The 18,584-nt window shown below is 42.7% G+C and overlaps 2 protein-coding genes across 2 annotated transcripts; one reads left to right on the forward strand and one right to left on the reverse strand.

Moving 5' to 3' along the window:
• The first annotated feature begins 5,373 nt into the window (after positions 1–5,373).
• stmn4l (stathmin-like 4, like) lies at positions 5,374–7,021 on the forward strand. The gene is made up of 5 exons (XM_073464662.1): positions 5,374–5,436; positions 5,569–5,664; positions 5,997–6,202; positions 6,680–6,844; positions 6,957–7,021. The coding sequence occupies exons 1-5, from the start codon at positions 5,424–5,426 to the stop codon at positions 7,011–7,013; spliced, it is 537 nt and encodes a 178-aa protein (XP_073320763.1). The 5' UTR covers positions 5,374–5,423; the 3' UTR covers positions 7,014–7,021.
• Positions 7,022–9,337: 2,316 nt separating this feature from the next.
• On the reverse strand, positions 9,338–11,334 carry il17a/f1 (interleukin 17a/f1). Its single transcript, XM_073464663.1, has 3 exons — positions 11,186–11,334; positions 10,289–10,515; positions 9,338–10,146 (listed from the first exon to the last, which is right to left on the reverse strand). Exons 1-3 carry the CDS (start codon positions 11,213–11,215, stop codon positions 9,888–9,890), a joined length of 516 nt encoding a protein of 171 aa, XP_073320764.1. The 5' UTR covers positions 11,216–11,334; the 3' UTR covers positions 9,338–9,887.
• Positions 11,335–18,584: the final 7,250 nt, after the last annotated feature.

An 18,584-nucleotide genomic window follows, 5' to 3' on the forward strand; every position in this document is an offset into this window, starting at 1 on the left:
AGGCTTTTTGGGAGGGGGACCTTAAAGAGACATAAGTTCAACTAACAGAGTGCTTCAGTGTGACTGATGTGTTCATTGAGTATTAAAGCGTGTGGACCTGATCGAGGTCTTTACCATCACTGCAGTCTGCAGCAGCAACGCAGCTCAGAGCAGCTGAGCGTCACAGATCAACTGTGATCGATGATTAATAATTTATACAATTCAACATGGTGACTTTCTGCCATTAGCATGTACAGTGAAGGCAGCGCAGCCTGGCAGTCTAAACTCAGGGCTCCTCGACCTGATGATGATGATGATGATGATGATGATGATGATGATGATGATGAGGGGTGAGGAAGCAGAGGCGTCACCACAAATCATCTCCTGTGGTGATCAAATAACAGAAAGTTTAATTATTCTAACAAAAAGGCTTCTTCAGTGATGACATCATCATCTTCTTCATCATCATCATCATCATCTTCATCATCATCATCATCTTCTTCATCATCATCTTCATCATCATCATCACACCTCAGATGTTCTTCGTATCTCACCTCATCCTCGATTATCAACTGTGGCTCTTTCTTTCTGTTGTCATGACATCACTCTGTTGAGCTCAGTGCAGTGACCTCATTGTCAGTGACATCATCTCCCAGCCTCAGAGATGATGTCATTGCTTCCAGTCAGTCTGCGGCTGTTTGTCCTCGAAAGCTGCCTGCAGAGCCCGAGCCCCGCCCCCATCTTCACATCAGATCTGTGCTCTGTTCTACTGGGTTCTACTGTGTTCTACTGTGTTCTACTGTGTTCTACTGGGTTCTACTGGGTTCTACTGTGGTCCGTTAATGTGTTCTGTCTCTATGATCTGCTCGGTTCTGTCTGCAGTAAACAGCTCTGTGTGTTCGGTAGAAAAAAAGCTGCATGCAGCTCTTCAAAAAACATTATTCTGCAGATGTGTTGTTGTTTCTGCTGAATCCTGATTTGACTTTCAAGACACACACACACACACACACGCACACACACACACACGCACACACACACACACGCACACACACTCACTCTCTCACACACACACACACACACACACACACGCACACACACTCACTCTCTCTCACACACACACACACACCCTGACAGTGTATCTCTCAGCTGATTGGCTGCAGATGACATCATCAGTTGGGATGTGGAGGTTTCTCTCCGTCCTTGTTGCTGCAGCCTCTCACTCACCTTGCCACCTACACACACACACACACACACACACACACACACACACACACAAACCTAAAGCACTGCAGTAGCATTTGTAGCCTAAAACACACACACACACACCCAGCTCAGCATCACTGTGAAGCTGTGTCCTCACAAAGATAGAATTACAAGAACACACTCTCTCTCTCACACACACACACACACACACACACACACACACACACACACTGCAGCTGCATTACATCATCTGGTTGAGTGTGAGGAGAGGAGGAGGAGGAGGAGGAGGAGGAGGAACAGCCTGTGAGAACACCGTGTTCTGCTGTGGTGCATGATGGGAGCTGTAGTCTCGTCCTTCAGGTTGAAGCTCAAATAAAAAAACAGATTTCACTGAAACGTTAAAAACGAACAATTTCCTCTAATTTTGCATTTTTAAATCTAAAACTGACTTCAAACAAAAGTCTTTAATAATGTAGCAGTGATGATCGGAGCGTCTGATGAAGAGCAGCTCAGATTTTACTCTCTTTTGATTCAGCACCTGCGTTTTTTATGTTTAAATGTGTTTTTTTTATCTGAACTTCACCAGATTCACAAACTGGACTTCAGCGAACCGGACCAGATTCATTTCTCTGCATTCAGTTCCCAGAATGCTTGTGGGCGTGGTCTCGAATCAAAACCCTTCAACAAGAGACGCAGAAAAACAAACTGAGCTGCTCAGATGAATGTGAAGGTACTTCACCTACAGGCGGCGCTACAGGTACATGGTGCAGTAAATATATTTAATATCAGATACTTTTACTCGAGTACTCTTAATATAGGTGACTTTCACTTTTACTAAAGTAATATGTGAACATGACGTCTTTACTTTTACAGGTTCAGGATGATTTCTGATTACTAAATAAATACTCTCCACTGAGAAGCAGAACTATCATAAATAAAATATCCATCAGAGTGAATATTGTCTCGTGCAGCTGGTTGACAGGCTGCACATGAAGATCTGCCACCCTGACCTGCACAAATACACTTTCTACAGTACAACATGTCAGAGAAAGATCATCAGCACCGCTCCTGATCCAGTCCAGTGAAGACCTCCAGAACAAAGTCAGAATGAATGAAACAGCCACACGCTGATAAATCACATTTGAACTTTTATAAAGATTTCTGTGAGACTGTTGAGCCTCGGTGGAGCTGCGAGCGCTCACTGAATGAAAAGTGACAGACAGTCGAGTTTGGCCGACAACTGGAGCAACAGATGGAGGCGTTAACACACAAACACAGATCTGTGTGTGTGTGTGTGTGTGTGTGTGTGTGTGTGTGTGTGTGTGTGTGATGAGTCAGGATGAGTAACAGTCCGTTATCAGCCTTTAAATTTAGCGCTGACATTTCCTCAGAAGCACATCGACCCAACAAACCAGATCAGACCAGATCCAGTTTCATCCTCGTGTGTCAGAAGTTTTACTGTGATTTTATTTTCAGAATTTCTTTAATAGACTTTAAATGTTGTCAGATTGAAATATGTGTGTTTTCACGTTTCTTTGTCCTCCACACGGTTCAATCTCCAGGATCAATGTTGGCTGAGTTTCTGCAGAACCACGAACAAGTCCAAACTGAATGTTGCTGATTTGCATCAGTTTAGTTTGAGGTCTAGTCACAGCTCTGTGTTCAGCTCTGGTCAGGGTTAGAAAGCATCATGGTTTGGATTAAAATACCTTTTAGTCGCCACAGAAATGGACGGAAATGTCTCCAGATGTCCTTAAAATGATCCAGCGTGTGAAACGAGCTGCAGTCGGACGTCTGGCGGCTTCGATTGACTTCATTTATTGAACAATACGGTACTAAAAATATGAAACAGAAGATTATTGCATCAATTATTGCTGCAGAGTTTGAGGAAACCTACAAGAGCTGCTGAAAGTGAATCACTATTATAAACATCAGAATATTTTCAGCATCGTGTCAGTTTGTCACGTTAAAATCATCTTGTTCCGTCTCTTTACTGCAGCAGGTGAAATATTATTATTATTATAAACTCAACATGTCGTGTTTTTCTGGCTGCATCTGTCACAACGTGGACACGTCCTCCTTTAAAACACATTTCCCCACACATCTTTAGTTTTAATGGAAAGGACTGGGGCTGTCGTTTGCAATAAAGTTCTGTGAATTTGAACTAAATGTGTTGGTTGTTTGGATCAGAAAGGTCTCACATCATGTTGCAGTTATTTGCAGCAGTTATGTGAGTTGTGACCTGTGGAAGGACTCGATGTGGAAACGTGACGATACAACAACAAGTTGTGGGTTAATAATAACGACAAACTCTGTTTCAGACAAAAGAACAAAACGCGACACAAACTAATTTGCAGGCAAGTAAATGAATTAACAGAACAACAACAGATCTGCTGTCAGCAACATGACCTCATCAGTGACATGCGGTCCATCAGTTAACAGCACCTGATCACGTCTCCAGTGGTTCTGATTCTGATGAAGACTCTGTCACTGATCAGGAGGATTCCTCTGAAATAAAACCCTCCACTGCTCTGAACCCCCCTCCCTCCTCCTCCTCCTCCTCCTCCTCCTCCCTCTGCCCTGCTGGACCAATCACAGCCCAGTATCACTGCCAGCCAATCAGATCACTCGTGGGTGATGTCATGCAGCAGGCTGCTGTTTGGTGCTGATGCTGCTGAGCTGCAGATCTTCAGTCTGAACAGAGACCGAGCATCACTGCAGGGTGAGTACACTTTCTCTCTCTCACACACACACACAGACACACACTTGTACATCTCATGAGTGTCGTGTTGTCCTGTAGCCTCCTGCATGTTCTCTGTTCTCAGCTCGTTCGGCTGCAGCCTCTTTTAAACACAAACGTGAGCAGATGAAAGCAGCGTTCACTCGTCTGATTCTGTTCCTCCTCTTCGTTCTTGTCGTCCGTCTGCAGTTTCGTCTTCATCTCTTCTTTCTTCGTGTCTCAGCTGCATCTCCTCTTTTCTTTTCTTTTGCTGTCTTTACGATCAGTTTGGTGTTTGAGCTGCGTGCTCGACTGGCTCTTCTCTGCAGAAGGTGATGCGCTCACTGGAAACAATGACATCATCGCTTAGTCCCTGCACACACACACACACACACACACACACGCGTATGCACAGGCTGGTGGTCACATTGTGTTTGCAGCAGCAGAGTAAAGAAGAGGCGACTGCTTTGATTTTCAGTCTCTTCCTCTGAAGTGAAATGATCTGTTTTCATCTGAGTCTCTTTGTGCTCGTTGTTCAGTTCAGTTTGGGTTCTGGGAGCTGAACTTGAATATTTGGTTTTGTTTTGGACGTCGCAGAGATTCAAGTATTGTTGTAAAACATGCAAAATAGATGAATTAATAATAGAAAATCATATTAGACTGCAGCTCTTTCACTTGTTTTCTGCTCAACATGTTTTGCTGCTGTTGAATTTCTTGTGAGTCAGTTTGAGTGTTTGTGCAGCAAAGTGACTCTGAGCTGAACCTCCTGCAGCCGGTCGTGTCTCTGTGTTTACTGCTGATTCAGTCTTCACTCATCAGATGAAGTATTTAAATCTCCTGAAGTCACAGCTGCTGAATCAAAAACAGATCATACTCATATTTATGGGAATGACTCAGATCGTCGAGCTCACAGAATCTGAGCTTTGACTCAAAAGGATGTTCAGTTTCAGAGAAACACAATCACATTTAAGAAATACTAGTTCAGTCTGTAAACGTTTGATTTAGCACAGAGCTGCAGGAACATCTGCAGAATTACAGATATGATGCATAAAAAAAATGTTCATGTATTTTCAATAAATGCCAAAACAAGTTTAAAACAAAACTGTGACCTGAAACTCCAGATTGTTAAGATCAGTTCAGGGCAGTTCGTCCTCTGTCTTCCACTTTTTGTTTCCCTTTATATCCTCAAGTGTTTCATATTTTTCATCTCTTTTTAGTTTCCTAAATCATCCAATCACAAGCTGACTGTTTTAATTTGGGGCCTTTTGTTCCCCGAGTTCAGCCTGACAGGCAGACTTTCCTCTGCAGCTCCTGCAGGAGAGGCTGAAGTGTGTTGTGCCTGAGAGGCTTCACTCAGGGCACAGAGATCCCAATAAGAGTGTTTCAGTTCAGTGTTGCCTCTGCAGGTTATTGCAGTTATTCTACTGACCTGATTTTCATGAGCTGTTGTCGTCTGTGTGTCCTCAGGAACAGACTCTACCTCACCACAGTGTCTTTGACCGAGAACAGCAGCAGCAGCAGGATGACTCTGGCAGGTAAAACCTCTCAGTGATGTCTCTGACAGATATGTGGTGATGTAAAGTGCCGTTCGTTTGTTTGACTGAATCTGCACATATTTATGTCTCAACTGCAGTTTTTTCCTTTTTCTCTGTCACTGAATGTTCCAGCATACAGAGAGAAGATGCGAGAGCTCCCCCTGGTGTCTCTCTTCTGCTCCTGCATCCTCCCCCAACCCAGAGACACCACAGCTGACAAGAAGGAAGGTCAGCAGCGCTCTTTAATTCTTTGTATCTGAAGTTTCCTTTAGATTCATTATAGAACGATTATCACTGGAACAGAGTCGTCATTAACTTCACTCAAGGAAGAAATTCCAGTCATTGCTGGATTCTCCTGAAGAAGCTGAGGATTTGTTTTAAAGTAAAAAACAACCAGAAGATTGTTCTATAATTAACCTGCCTGTGTTGAACTGCATGTGGGAGGAAACCGGAGCACCCGGAGCAAACCCACACAGAGAATATTTAAGTCATAAAGATCAGAACGAATCTCTGTCAGTTGGTGGTGAGTTTATCGTCTCGTGCTCTTCTTGCAGCAGCAGGCGTGGTGGACTTGAACCTGTGCAACATCCGGGACATGGAGGTGATCGAGCTGAGCAAGCGGACGAGCGGCCAGGCCTTCGAGGTCATCCTGAAGCCGCCCACCTTTGATGGCGGCCCTGAGCTGAGGGCGACCACGCCGCCTCGGCAGAAACCCTCGCTGGAAGAGATCCAGAAGAAACTGGACGCCGCCCAAGAGAGGAGGAAGGTGTGTGGAGCGTTGGGGGATTTAAAAACGTCAGGGCAACAGCAGTCTTAGGGTCGAGGCTTTGAAGAGCCTACTGCTGAGCCAGCAGCTTTGTGAGGCTATACTTGGGTTTAACGATGCTTTGAGGTAAATGCTAACATCAGCATGCTAACATGCTCACAGTGGATCAGTACTTAAGGCAAAATCCATCTGCTGCTAATGAGAAGTATTAAACAAATCAAAATGTCAGCTTTATTGTGGCAGTGTGGGAAAAGTCAGAGGATCACCAAAGTTATTTCAATCCATGATGAAGGAAGCATGAATGTAGTAGTGGACCAAAAGTCGATCCCTGAGGAACCCCACAATCAGTCCAACAAGAAACAAGTGTTCATACTCGACAGACACGTAGTCACACAGCTGAGACTACAAGTGAAATTACATCTGTTCAGTAAAATCTGACAAAGAATGACTGTAAATCCTCCCTTTGTCTCCCTCTAGTGTCAGGAGGCAGAGCTGCTGAAGCACCTGGCCGAGAGGCGGGAGCACGAGCGCGAAGTTGCTCAGAAAGCTCTGACCAAAGAGCGTCAGGAGCACCGAGCCGACGCCGTCAAGGAGCAGCGGCAGATGCACCTGAACGCCTCACACGAGCGGCAGCAGGAGGAGGTGAGGACGCAGGTTTTATCATCAGTCTTCACTCTGACTCACTGAGACGATTCAGATTCTGTGTCACGGAGACAAATCTCTAATGTGAGTCTGGTTTGTTTGTGTCTTTCAGGACAAGCACAGTGTGGAGGTGAGGACGAGCTGGAGGAGGAGGAGGGATTCTGGGTAGACTGAGACAAAAATACAAACTTACAGATCTCACTTTGAATTTTTCAAACACTGTAAGATCTGCATCATATTAGCTCCACGAAAGTTTAAATATCGGTTAAACTTGATGTTTCTCAATTTACTTTCAAATAATCAATATGAATTAAAATACACTTCATGGCCAAAAGTATGCGGACATGGATGTTGCAGCCTGATTTCACCATCATCCTCATTAAAGGTGCAATATGTAAGAAACAAGTAGGGGGCAGCGTATCACCAGAGTAACCGCTAACTGTAGCTGCCATTAGCTACTGAGCTCAGTTAGCTGGTTAGCATGCTAAGTTCAGTAGATTACTCTGCAACAGAATACAAAGACATCGTCAGACGTTATTTCTCCACATTGTGTTTTAAATGTTTTAAACTAAAATTCTTACATATTGCACCTTTAATGTGCCACTAAAACAAGCTCCACTGCTCAGTTTCAGTCTTTCCACCAGATGTTGGAACCTGCAGGAAAAACATCTGTGCTCCACATACTTTTGTCTGTATAGTCCAAAATGTCTCGTTCTTTATCGAGTGTAAACATGATAATCGCATCGTTATCCTTTAAAAAAGAAAAAAACTTCTGATAACCGATCGAATAACATAATAACATAACAAATAAACATAATTTAGCCTGAGTCAAGAAACAAGGTCCTGCATTCTCCTGTGTACTGTAGTTAGCATGTGCTATCAGTGTGCTAACCTCCCCCCTTTCTTCTGCTGCCAGGTGTCTTGATGGCCTGATCACAACACAAGCTGAACATTAATTGGAAGCCATTTTGGAGGGCTGATGAGCTGAGGATTGAGGTGCCGGCAACCCGGCGCTGCTCCGACTTGGAGACTGACAGGAAGAGACTCTGAAAAGAGTGAGAGAAGAAGAAAAAGAGGAGGAGGAGGAGGAGGAGGAGGAGGAGGAGGACTGAGGGCGAGTCTCGACCTCCTCTCTACAACCAGGACTCTTCTTAATGAGATCGACTCTGAGAAAAACTTGGACGCTGCAGATTCAGTCATCATTAGATGGTTCACAGGGGGTTTACTGTGCTTTGTTGCCATGCCAACAGTGCCAATGTGTTCATGTGTGTGATTGTGTTCGCATCGAGGATTCAACGTCTTCGCAACGTCTCATCAAAGCTGCATCCGACTCAACCAAACCCGAACCCGGACCCAAAAGAAACGTTTCCACGTCTTCCTCTGAATCTTCTGAGTGATCCCTCACAGAAAAACTCGGGCTGGACTCCCTCCACCTGTCAGGAGGTCGATGTGGAGGAGTCTCTGCTGCCTGGATACACAGCTGATCACAGATAAACAGCTCCATCTGCTGGACAGTGTGCATCTTTACACTGACTGTAAAACTACAACAACAAGAACAGTTTGATCAGTCACATGTGGCTCTTTAGAGACATCTAGTGGCAGCGAAATCAGCAAGTCTGAGCAGTTTTTAGTCAAGAACGACTCGTAATACAGGTCAAGACCAGTACCAGGACAGACAGAGAAGTCAGCTGGACTTGATAAGACCAGATACAGTTATAGGTGAAGTTTCAGTTACAGTTCGAGTCGGTCAAAACAGCCAAAATGTCCCAACAGACGAAGACGAGTCAGAGTAAAAACACTCGCTGAGACGAGCCAGAGCAAAACTGAAAGTCAGAGTTCAAACACCGAGAATGAGACGAGTTCGATTCAAAACACAGACGACAGAAAGACGAGTGCCGTTAAAACACAGACACACACGAGACGTTCAAATTCAAACACTCACAAAACAGGTCTGAGTGAAAACATACTCGAGATCTCGACAAGTAATAAGTTACTTTCATCTTCAGCCCTTTTTACAGCCCCACACTGTAACTTTCTGATTCTATATCTGGATTCTTCTCATATTTCTGAATGACACGACAATGTACTCAAATTAGCATGTTAGCATTTATGCAGCCGTTTGAAGCTAATGTAAGCCGAGGCACAAAAAGTCCTGCTGGATGAGACTTCTGCTCTGTTACATCAACAGCAAACAAGTCGCTAGCTCCTGTGGCTAACGTTAGCGCCATCGCCTGGCCAACGGTCATCATATCCTGCTGATACGAACGGATGAGCTTTACTGATGAATGACTGATAATCACGTGTGTGCAGTGTTTACAGCTACAGTGGTGTGTTTGTGTGCGTCAGTCTGTTTCCCTGGCAACGTCATTGTATAGGAGTCAGGGTGTGATGATGATGATGATGATGATGATGATGATGATGATGATGATGACAATGTACAGAAATCACATTATATTTTAAATCCAACAATAAACAATGACACTTTATTTCTTTGTTCAGTGTTTTTATTGAGTCGACACTCTGAACTATAAATACAGGAACACAACATGACTAATAAATACCTGCTGAAGATCAAATCACTTAAATAAAATGTCTTTTAAATAAACCATAAATAGATGCATGAAAAGTGTAAACAAAGAATTGAAATTGTAAATGAAAGAAAAGGTTGATTGGACATCCAGCGGAGCAGCATTCAGAAGAAACCCGCGACTTCACATTTCATTAAGTCGGTCGGGGACGGTGCGTTTAATCACGAGATTCTGACCACTAATACTAAAATACGACGTGTCCTTATTTTGAAACATAAAATTCAAAAATCAAGTTCAATGTTTGGACATTTTATAGTTTTTTCAAACTATCATATTCAATAATATTATTAATACACTGATGATAATTTTAATGTATACAGCACAACAAAAAGAAGTGACCGAGTCTCTCTGAATAGACGCAAAACCAAGATTACAACATACTTTTTTTTTTTTTTTTGGGCGGTACCGGTCTAATCTCAGTCTGACCCAGTAGCCGGTCTGGTCTCTGCTGCTCTTCACTGTTGGCGTTGGACGATGGGTCGGACGCAGGTGCAGCCCACGGCGACGAGGCGGGACTCCAGCCGGAAGTGGTAGCCGTGTTCGGCTCCTGGCCCCGCCCCCGTCGACCTGACTCGGCGCAGCATCATCACCTGGCGCATGATGGGTCTGGACTCCAGGCTCAGGTCCTCCTGACCCTCCGAGTTCAGACAGCCGTGCAGCAAACAGCGAGCCTCGGACAACATCGGAGGAAACAGAGACTCATCGTGGGAGATGCTGAGGGCGGAGAGAGAGAAGGGACAAAAAACTGTCAACGTCACAGTTCACGGGTTAAAGGACCGTTCTGCTGTTTTCTCCATGTACAGGAGATGGACTGGTTTCCTGTCTGCGTGTGTGTTCTCAGGGTGTGTGTTCTTACTTGTACGTCCACGGGGAGATGGAGACGTTCTCCAGCGGCCTGAGTGGTCTGCTAGGAACCAAGAAGTTGGGGTCAACCTGCAGGGGGACCGTTTCTACCGCCACACCATCAGAGGTCTTCCTGTGTGTCTTCACTGAATGTTTGGATTGGCCACCTCCTTTTGGCATCGCTGCTGCCTCCGACATCATCATCATCATCATCATCATCATCGCCACCATACAGACGGCCTGAGGAAGAGGAGGAGAAATCAACCTTCAGACACATTCTTCTTCTTCTTCTTCTTCTTCTTCTTCTTCTTCTTCTTCTTCTTCTTCTTCTTCTTCTTCTTCTTCTTCTTTTACTTAAAACGATATCTGTGTTTCTAAATTATATTGTCAGCTTGTGCTTCATAAAGAAAATACTCTGTATTTCAAAATGAAATTAACTCTCAGAAAAAAAACATGTTTACTTTCACATGTGAAATTTTAAATTTTACATTTCACATTTGCTTCTTTGTGAGCAAAAAATGTTTCTCCATAATTTACAGGTTGAAGTTGCAATAATCATAAACACAATATAAGTCAAATATCCACCACAAAATCTAAAATTTTGACTTTGATGTTTAATATTTCTTTTAATTTATGAAAGAGACTTAAACATTATAATATAATCCACGATTAAATGATTTTCTTTGCTGCGTCACTTTCTGTCAGCTCTCTAACAAACACATAAAATCACTTTGCATGACTTTTGTTTCTGTTGTGACAAAAACATCAGTTGATTTATTAAGATAGATCTACGTATCCATGTCAGAACGTCTTTGGCATATTCACATCTCACTCTGAGATGAAAGTATGAAGCTCCAGATCTCCTGAACTTTAAATCAGAAGATGAAATGTAGCCTGCGGCAGTTCTTACCGTCACTCTGGAGTTCGCTGTTGAAAACATGCTGACAGTTTGGACTCTTCTGCTCGTGTCCTCGTCTTCCTTTCTGGTTCTTATCCTGATTTGGATTGTTGGTCTTTCTGCAGATCTTTCAGACTGTGTCTGGCTCTTTAGGGTCCACAGGCTCTGCTGGATGTTGGGTGAGGCTCTGATATTTATCCTGATCAGAGCACCGGAGTCAGCGGACTTCCGCTGATGACTTCACCATCTTTCTCTTTCTTTCTTTCTATCTTTCTTTCTGTCTTTCTTTCTCTATCAGTGCGTCTTTGATCCTCCTCTCTAAACCACACAGACCAGACTTGCATGACGAGGCCTGATGGTCGACCCACTTTCCCAGTCGATGGCGAAGGTTAACTTTTTTCTGCACGCTAAAGTTGCAGATTTTCTAGGTCATCTGATCGTCTACAGCGTGAAGTCTGCACCTTCAACATCACGTTCAAAATGTTCATCAGGTCAAACGAAACTGTGAATATTCTTATTTTCTTCTACAGTGATTCAGCTGTGACCCAGAATGAAAGTCTGCAGAATTCAGCAGAATGTTTCTTTACAAAAATGAGCAAACATAAACCGTTAAAGCAACCTGAGTGGATAAAACGAGCACTTTGGGGGAATTAAAGGTCCAGTATGTAGGATTTAGGAGACAAATCAGTGCAGTGTGGACGTGACACTGTAGTTTTTCCAGAACAGACTGAGATGTTAAAACGGACAGCGTCTCTGGCCTCGCTGTCTCGTCTCCACTGTCCTTTTCACCTCATGACCTGAACGTCAGCTCAGAAATATGTGATGTGAATGTGACGCGACACGACGCAGAAACGTTGATATGGTAGATATCGGTGTCTTCTGTCATGTAGAATAAAAAATAATAATAATTTAAATTTCAGTTGTACAGACAGGAATAATAATATAATATAATATACACAAACAAAAAGAAGATCTAATCTATCTTCACACAGAGTTCATGTTCACAGTCATTTTATTTTTACTGGATCTTCTGAGTTTGTCAGGTTTGACGAGATGATGACGTGAGCAGAAGCTGGATGAGTCACATATTACATCACCTACCTTCCAGCGTCACAGCTGCTTTAATGTCTGATGAAACAGGTAAGACTTCCCAACACGACAATATTGTGGTGGCCCCGGCGGCCCCCGGTGGCCCGTCCCCCCCGACTCGCTCAGGGTCGCCCCCTCTCTCTTCACCTTTGTTTGCTCTGTAAATGTGCTGAGTCGTCTGTGCAGCGTCAGGATGTGAGCATGTTGCAGAGTCTGACCTGGTTTAGAGTCGTGTTGTGACTCAGCCCGGTCCGGACTCTGTGGGCTCGGCTCTGACCTGGTTTGATTGACGGGTCGATGCTTATCAGTGATCTGAGACTTCCTGCTTCCTGTCTGTTTACAGCAGCATCTTTTCTTTGCTGTCCACTCGTCTTCACGACGTCCTCACAGGCCATTTATGGAGCATCTCGCTGCACTGAAACCCAAAAGTTTAAGAATCTCTTTGTTTCTTTGATCGTATGTAACCAGAACAACTCACTGAGCTGCAGACTGACACCAGAGACACAGATAAATCTTATTGGTCCATCAAAAAAAATGTTTACAGTAATCAATGATTCAAAATAAATCATTGTTCACCTGCAGGAAGAATCTTTCATTTTCAAAAATGTACATCTCCACTAGTTTTCACTTTATTGCAACTCAATATTAATGCAGTTCTGTCACATCTACAAGTTATTTGGTCCTGCATAGACAATTAAGTGCCACACACTTTGCAAACATGAAGACATTTACACGTAACAGTGGTAACACAGCAGCCTGCTTTATTCTCCTTCTCAGGCGTGATGCTCTGACGTGTGTTGAAGTTGAAGCTGCTGGCCTGATAATATTTTCCACTCGTCTCTGTCAAGCAGCTTGAATATCGTTCAATCAGCGCTGAGTTTGAAAGAGAGACTTAAAGATGTTTGTGGCCTCTGTGCAGTCGGCTGTCAGCTGTCTGTGCATCACCAGGACAGAGAAGTGAGACGTCTCACTCCTGAGCAACAATGTGTCTAACTAAGAATATTATTGACAACAGGTTTAACATCTGCTGGATGTAGTCTGATGAGGTCCACACTGTCAGAAAAGAAGGTTTGTATTTGTGCCTTCAGGGGTCCGTCGGCTTGTCACTGGGGCAGCAGCCTCTAAGGTTCAGCTGTTGTGGTTTGTAGCTCAGTCTTGTACCCTTAATTTAAGGAGTCAAAAATTGAGGGTACATTTAGAAAAAAAGCTACATATGTTCCTGTTTGGCCCTTAAAAAGATACACACACTTACTCATTACACATTAGTGTAGACGGTACTGTGGGGGTCTTGTTCCTAACAGTCCAGATGATTTGGGTTTGACCACACCCATCTTCAAACTCAGCCTTCATTTTGATCTTAACTACACACCTGTAACATTTCATGACTACATCTTGCACAGTTATGGTGTTGTGACAAAATATGTTCACAGACAGACAGACAGACAGAGAGACAGACAGACAGAGAGACAGACAGGCAGACAGGCAGACAGGCAGACAGACAGACAGACAGACAGACAGACAGACAGACAGACAGGCAGACAGACAGATCACCTGGCAAAGTACTCAGAACAGCTTCTGTGGCTGGTTCCCACTACAGCAGGTGTCCACAACCACAGTTTGCCATGGTGACACACACACACACACACACACACACACACACACACACACACACACACACACTCATGTCATGTCATCACAGTATCTGAGCGCCTCGCCCTGACTATAATAATATCCTGCCTGCATGTTGTGTGGAACTACAGACACTGGTCGACCTTCACAGGTACTCGAGCTGAGCCGTCTTTGAGTCTGTGGCATCGCTCTGTCCTTCTCCTGCCGTCGGGTTCCTCCCTCTGAGCCTCAGCTGTGTTGGATGCATTCAGCAGGTTCACACCAGAACAAGCAGTGTACAACATTAAACCTGGTTTAGTCCACTTGTTTCACCAAACTCATCTGTTCCACTGCACCAATCACGTCACAGCAGGTGTGATCCAGTGACAGTTATCTCAACCACACACCTGCCAGGCGCAAGTTATTCAGGTCACATTTTGGGGGTAGTGGTATCCTAATCCCTGGACACCCCCCCCCCCCCCCCCCCCCCCCCATTACAACTACTGAGGTGCCCCTGAGCAAGGCCCTTAACCCCAACTGCATTGCTCTCAGTGAAACTCTACACAGCCTTTACTGAATATTGTTCTGCTCTTCACAGTCCCTGTGTTGACAGGGTTAATGAACACAGGCTTAATGAACACAGGCTTAATAAACACAGGCTTAATGAACACAGGCTTAATAAACACAGGCTTAATGAACACAGTCTTAATAAACACAGGCTTAATGAACACAGTCTTAATGAACACAGGCTTAAGCTTTTAAAAACTCTTCATAACATTCATGCAACTGACCTGATATTACAAAGTCTCACTTAGCTTCTGTTATTTCCTTCTCATCATGTCAGTGAATTCACCATTAACTGTTCACATGAACAATTCATGATACAGTGTGTGATATCACTGTAATCCTGTACCATCATATCACGAGTCACCTCAGATTTGTTGCATATCATCTGGACTATAAGATCAACACATGTTTATTGGTTCACAATTTCAAACTTTTCTGAACTAATTTCTGACATGATGTGAAAAATCTACCTCTGAGGGACAAACTGCACTCATGAAGTTTTGAATGTTATCAACACTCAGCTCGGAGACCACAAACACAATCAACACGGTGCGCTCGTTTACATCGTTGCCATGCCGCCTTAAATGTTTCATCAGATTTGATGTGCCAACTTTGCAGCTAATGAACCACATGCACTGAGCTCTGCCTTGTGGTCTTTTTCTTTTAGATAAAGAGAAGCCACACTAGCTCTTCAGCTCGCTGTTGTGTTGATGCGTGCCTAGCAGATATATTAAGATTAAGATTAAGATTAAGATTGGCTTTATTTATCCCACAACGGGGAAATTCACTTGATACAACAGCTCGAGAAGCAACAGTGAAGTAAGAAGAATCAGAAGAATGTGCATGAAGTTAAATAGAAAATAAATAGAAACAAAAACAAGATATTTACAAAAAACAAATATGCACCCTTTATTTCCGCTTATCAATTTCTATGTCCCGTTTAGGAACCGATAAGCAGAACCTAATTTATTTTGTTTTTCTCAGGAACCCAGTACTTGGCATTAAGTACTCGGTTCTCATTTGGAAGCGAGTTTCTGTTCCCAACCCTACTCATGACTAATTTTGCATATTATGCGTTTTTGCATATTTGACATGACATGAACTGAGAGACGTCAATGACCCGAATAATTTGCAAGTTAACTTGCTCTTTCTTCTACTTGTCAGCCCACAGATCCTCCCTTCACACACACTCGAGCATGGAAAATATTAAAAATAATAATGACAGAGTTTGAGTCCGTGGGAGGTAAAAGTGAACCACCACGTTTTTATTTCTAAATTTCATTCATTGACTTCCAGCAATCGTGGAATAAAAAGAGGGGAGAGAAAGGACGGATGATGTCATCTTTCTGCCCACTATTAGGGAGAAAAGGGTCACAGTTACTGCAGGAGTTTCCGCACAGAGAGGCCAGAGGAGGTGTAAGGTTATCTTCAGAGCAGTGTGTGTCATCCCGTCACTGAGGTGTGTTCTGTTTGATCAGGGAGCTCTTTGTCTTTCTAGGACTGTTTGTGTTGCTGCTGCTGTGGTGACTGGAAACACCTCCGCTGCAGCAGGGGCTTTCTGAAGCTGCCAGAGTCTCTGCTGCGGTCGCTGTCGACCACAAACTCTCTGACTGACATCCAAGAACAAAACGATTGATTCAGTCTGAATCTGACTGATGCTCCCTCCATTACTCCTCACATCCTCTCCTTCCTCCTGCCAGTCATACTCACAAATGTTTTCAGCAGGTCGAAGGCTGTGATTAGATGATGCTTCAACTGGTGAAGACTATAGTTCTATAACATGATCTACATTTGATTTATATTTGAACTACATACACAGATTTGAGATTTAAATTGATTTTAAAATGATTACTTCCCCGAATTAAATCAGTCTTTTCCAGGGATTCTGAGCCATAAATCAAGTTTCATTTGAAATTAAAGCTGCGAACATTAATGGATCAAAAAATATGTTTATTTAAATCTTATCATGTTGTTCTTTCATATATAATATATTATGTGCTAACAGAAGCGAGGTTGGTTGCATTACTATGAAAGGCCCCTGATTTCTGTGTATAAACAAGCATTTACAATCAGTATAAAAACATGAAATCAACAGTTTATAATAAGAACTATAATGTTGTGATAATGTCACCGATACAGTGTCTGTTCTATAAACACAGTAAAATATAGTTTTAATAAAATAAAATGGTATCAAAGGAAAAGAAAAGACAAATTGAAAGTACTGTACATTAATAAATAATGAATGAATAATGAATCGTTATTGTTGTCTACAAATACTGTCAAGGAAAACTTGGACAAAGTACTCAGTACTTCAGTAAAAGCAGTAATACCACAGTGTAGAAATACTCTGTTACAAGTTACAGTATTCTGCATGTATATCTACATGTACTTAAACTATCCAAAGTAAAAGGCCTGTTTGAGATTCATATTATATTATTGATGCATTAACAGGTATAGCTGCATGTCGTCTGCGTATGGTAGGCGATATTGTATTTTTAAAAGGTAGAGCCTCGAGGAGCTTGTATAAGGACTGATATGGGTCCTAAGATGGAGCCTTGAGGTCCACAGGAGATCAGAGCAGACGGAGAGAAGAGCTTTCTAGTTTTGACAGAAAAAGATCTGTTAGTTTATGAATATCATTTTCCATTTCTGCCCCTGATTCCTACATAATGGACCCTTTAAATTAGCAAATCACTGAAGAGGAGTAAAAACTACAATATTTCGCTCTGAACAAACAGAATGAACATATTCAAGTACCTCATAATTGTTCTTAAGTAAAGTATTTCCATTTGTTTTATTTTGTAAATAAATATACTTAAACATAGTAATTACAGTAAAGTAGACAGTTCAGTTCCTGCTCTTTAACGATGATTTCAGCCTCTTGGTGTCGCTGCTGAGTGTGTTCATGCTTACTGAACACACTCCTGGTGTGTGTGTGTGAAAACTGCTGACAGCTCTGACGGTAACGAGCGGCGTCTTGATATCCACTGATGAATCAGATTAATGCCACTGTCTCTGGTTTCCTCCTGCTCAGTCAAACGAGGTCAAAACAAAGTTGCTGACAGCTCTGATAGAAACTCTTCGCTCAAACCTCAGAGTCGACCACATCACAGCGCTGTGATGTCACAGTGAGGGGCGGGGCCAGAGCACATGGGGCCCGCTTCTCTCTGAGCTCCATATATGGACACAGGAAGCTGATGACAGGCTCCTGTCTCCATGACAAGTTCAGTTCGGGCAATTATTGTTAATAAATTTGTTTATTAGAAACAAATATTTGTCATCGATTTTCTATTTTGAAATTCTGTGCTACATAAATAAATATAAATATAAATATATATATATATATATATACATATATATATATATATATATGTATATATATATATATATATGCTTCATCATATGAATATATGTGAACAATAACAATTCAATTTTGATCATTTATGATTCATGACCGAGGTTCCACACTTTGGTCGCGTGTGTCAACACGACTGTCGAACTCTGATTCTGAAATTGTGATTTAATCTGATAACAAAAAAACAAGAAAAAAAAACGAAAGCAGATAAAAACCAACCACAGAAAGCTGCTCAGCGTGCGACTGCATCATCAGGTCAGACACTGAAGATGGATGTCATGGTAACAATATTAAAAACTCAACCAGCCAAAACACCCTGACCTGTGACCTTTAACCTCAGCAGTTAGAAAACACTGTGATATTCAGCAGACATGAAGCTACAAAAGACTCATACACAAGCACATGTATTTCAACACTTACATGTGTTTACTGAAATAAAAATGTAATGTAGGTAACCCGTGTTTGAGCAGAGATCAACAGCAGTCAGATCCATTGACTCAAGTATAACAGTGGACCTGAACCACCATGATGTCACTCAGAGGTTTCTGAAGAACCAGAATGAAGCTGAGTGAGAGTGGAGCCGGCTGACACCATGTTGGCAGAACATTAATCAAAAATTTTAATCAAAAATGGTCAAAGAGGTGGAGCGTGGTGGAGCTGAAGCGAGCCTAGTTAGTTAAACAAGCCCACCTAGCTGGAAGTTACTAAGCTAGTAAAGGCTAAGAAGCTATCAGTGTTCACACATAAAGAGAAGTTCATTTTACTTCATGTTATTCACACAGAAAAAATACT

The sequence above is a fragment of the Pagrus major genome, chromosome 4, assembly GCF_040436345.1.
Source record: "Pagrus major chromosome 4, Pma_NU_1.0".
In the NCBI taxonomy this organism is placed as follows: Eukaryota; Metazoa; Chordata; class Actinopteri; order Spariformes; family Sparidae; genus Pagrus; species Pagrus major.

Coding starts and splice junctions, on each gene's coding strand:
- il17a/f1 (XM_073464663.1), bottom strand. CDS start 11,215: ATGTTTTCAACAGCGAACTCCAGAGTGACG. Junction 10,516..11,185: donor CAGCGAACTCCAGAGTGACG/GTAAGAACTGCC, acceptor CCTCTTCCTCAG/GCCGTCTGTATGGTGGCGAT. Junction 10,147..10,288: donor ATCTCCCCGTGGACGTACAA/GTAAGAACACAC, acceptor CTCCGCCCTCAG/CATCTCCCACGATGAGTCTC.
- stmn4l (XM_073464662.1), top strand. Junction 5,665..5,996: donor CACAGCTGACAAGAAGGAAG/GTCAGCAGCGCT, acceptor TTGCAGCAGCAG/GCGTGGTGGACTTGAACCTG. Junction 6,203..6,679: donor CCGCCCAAGAGAGGAGGAAG/GTGTGTGGAGCG, acceptor GTCTCCCTCTAG/TGTCAGGAGGCAGAGCTGCT.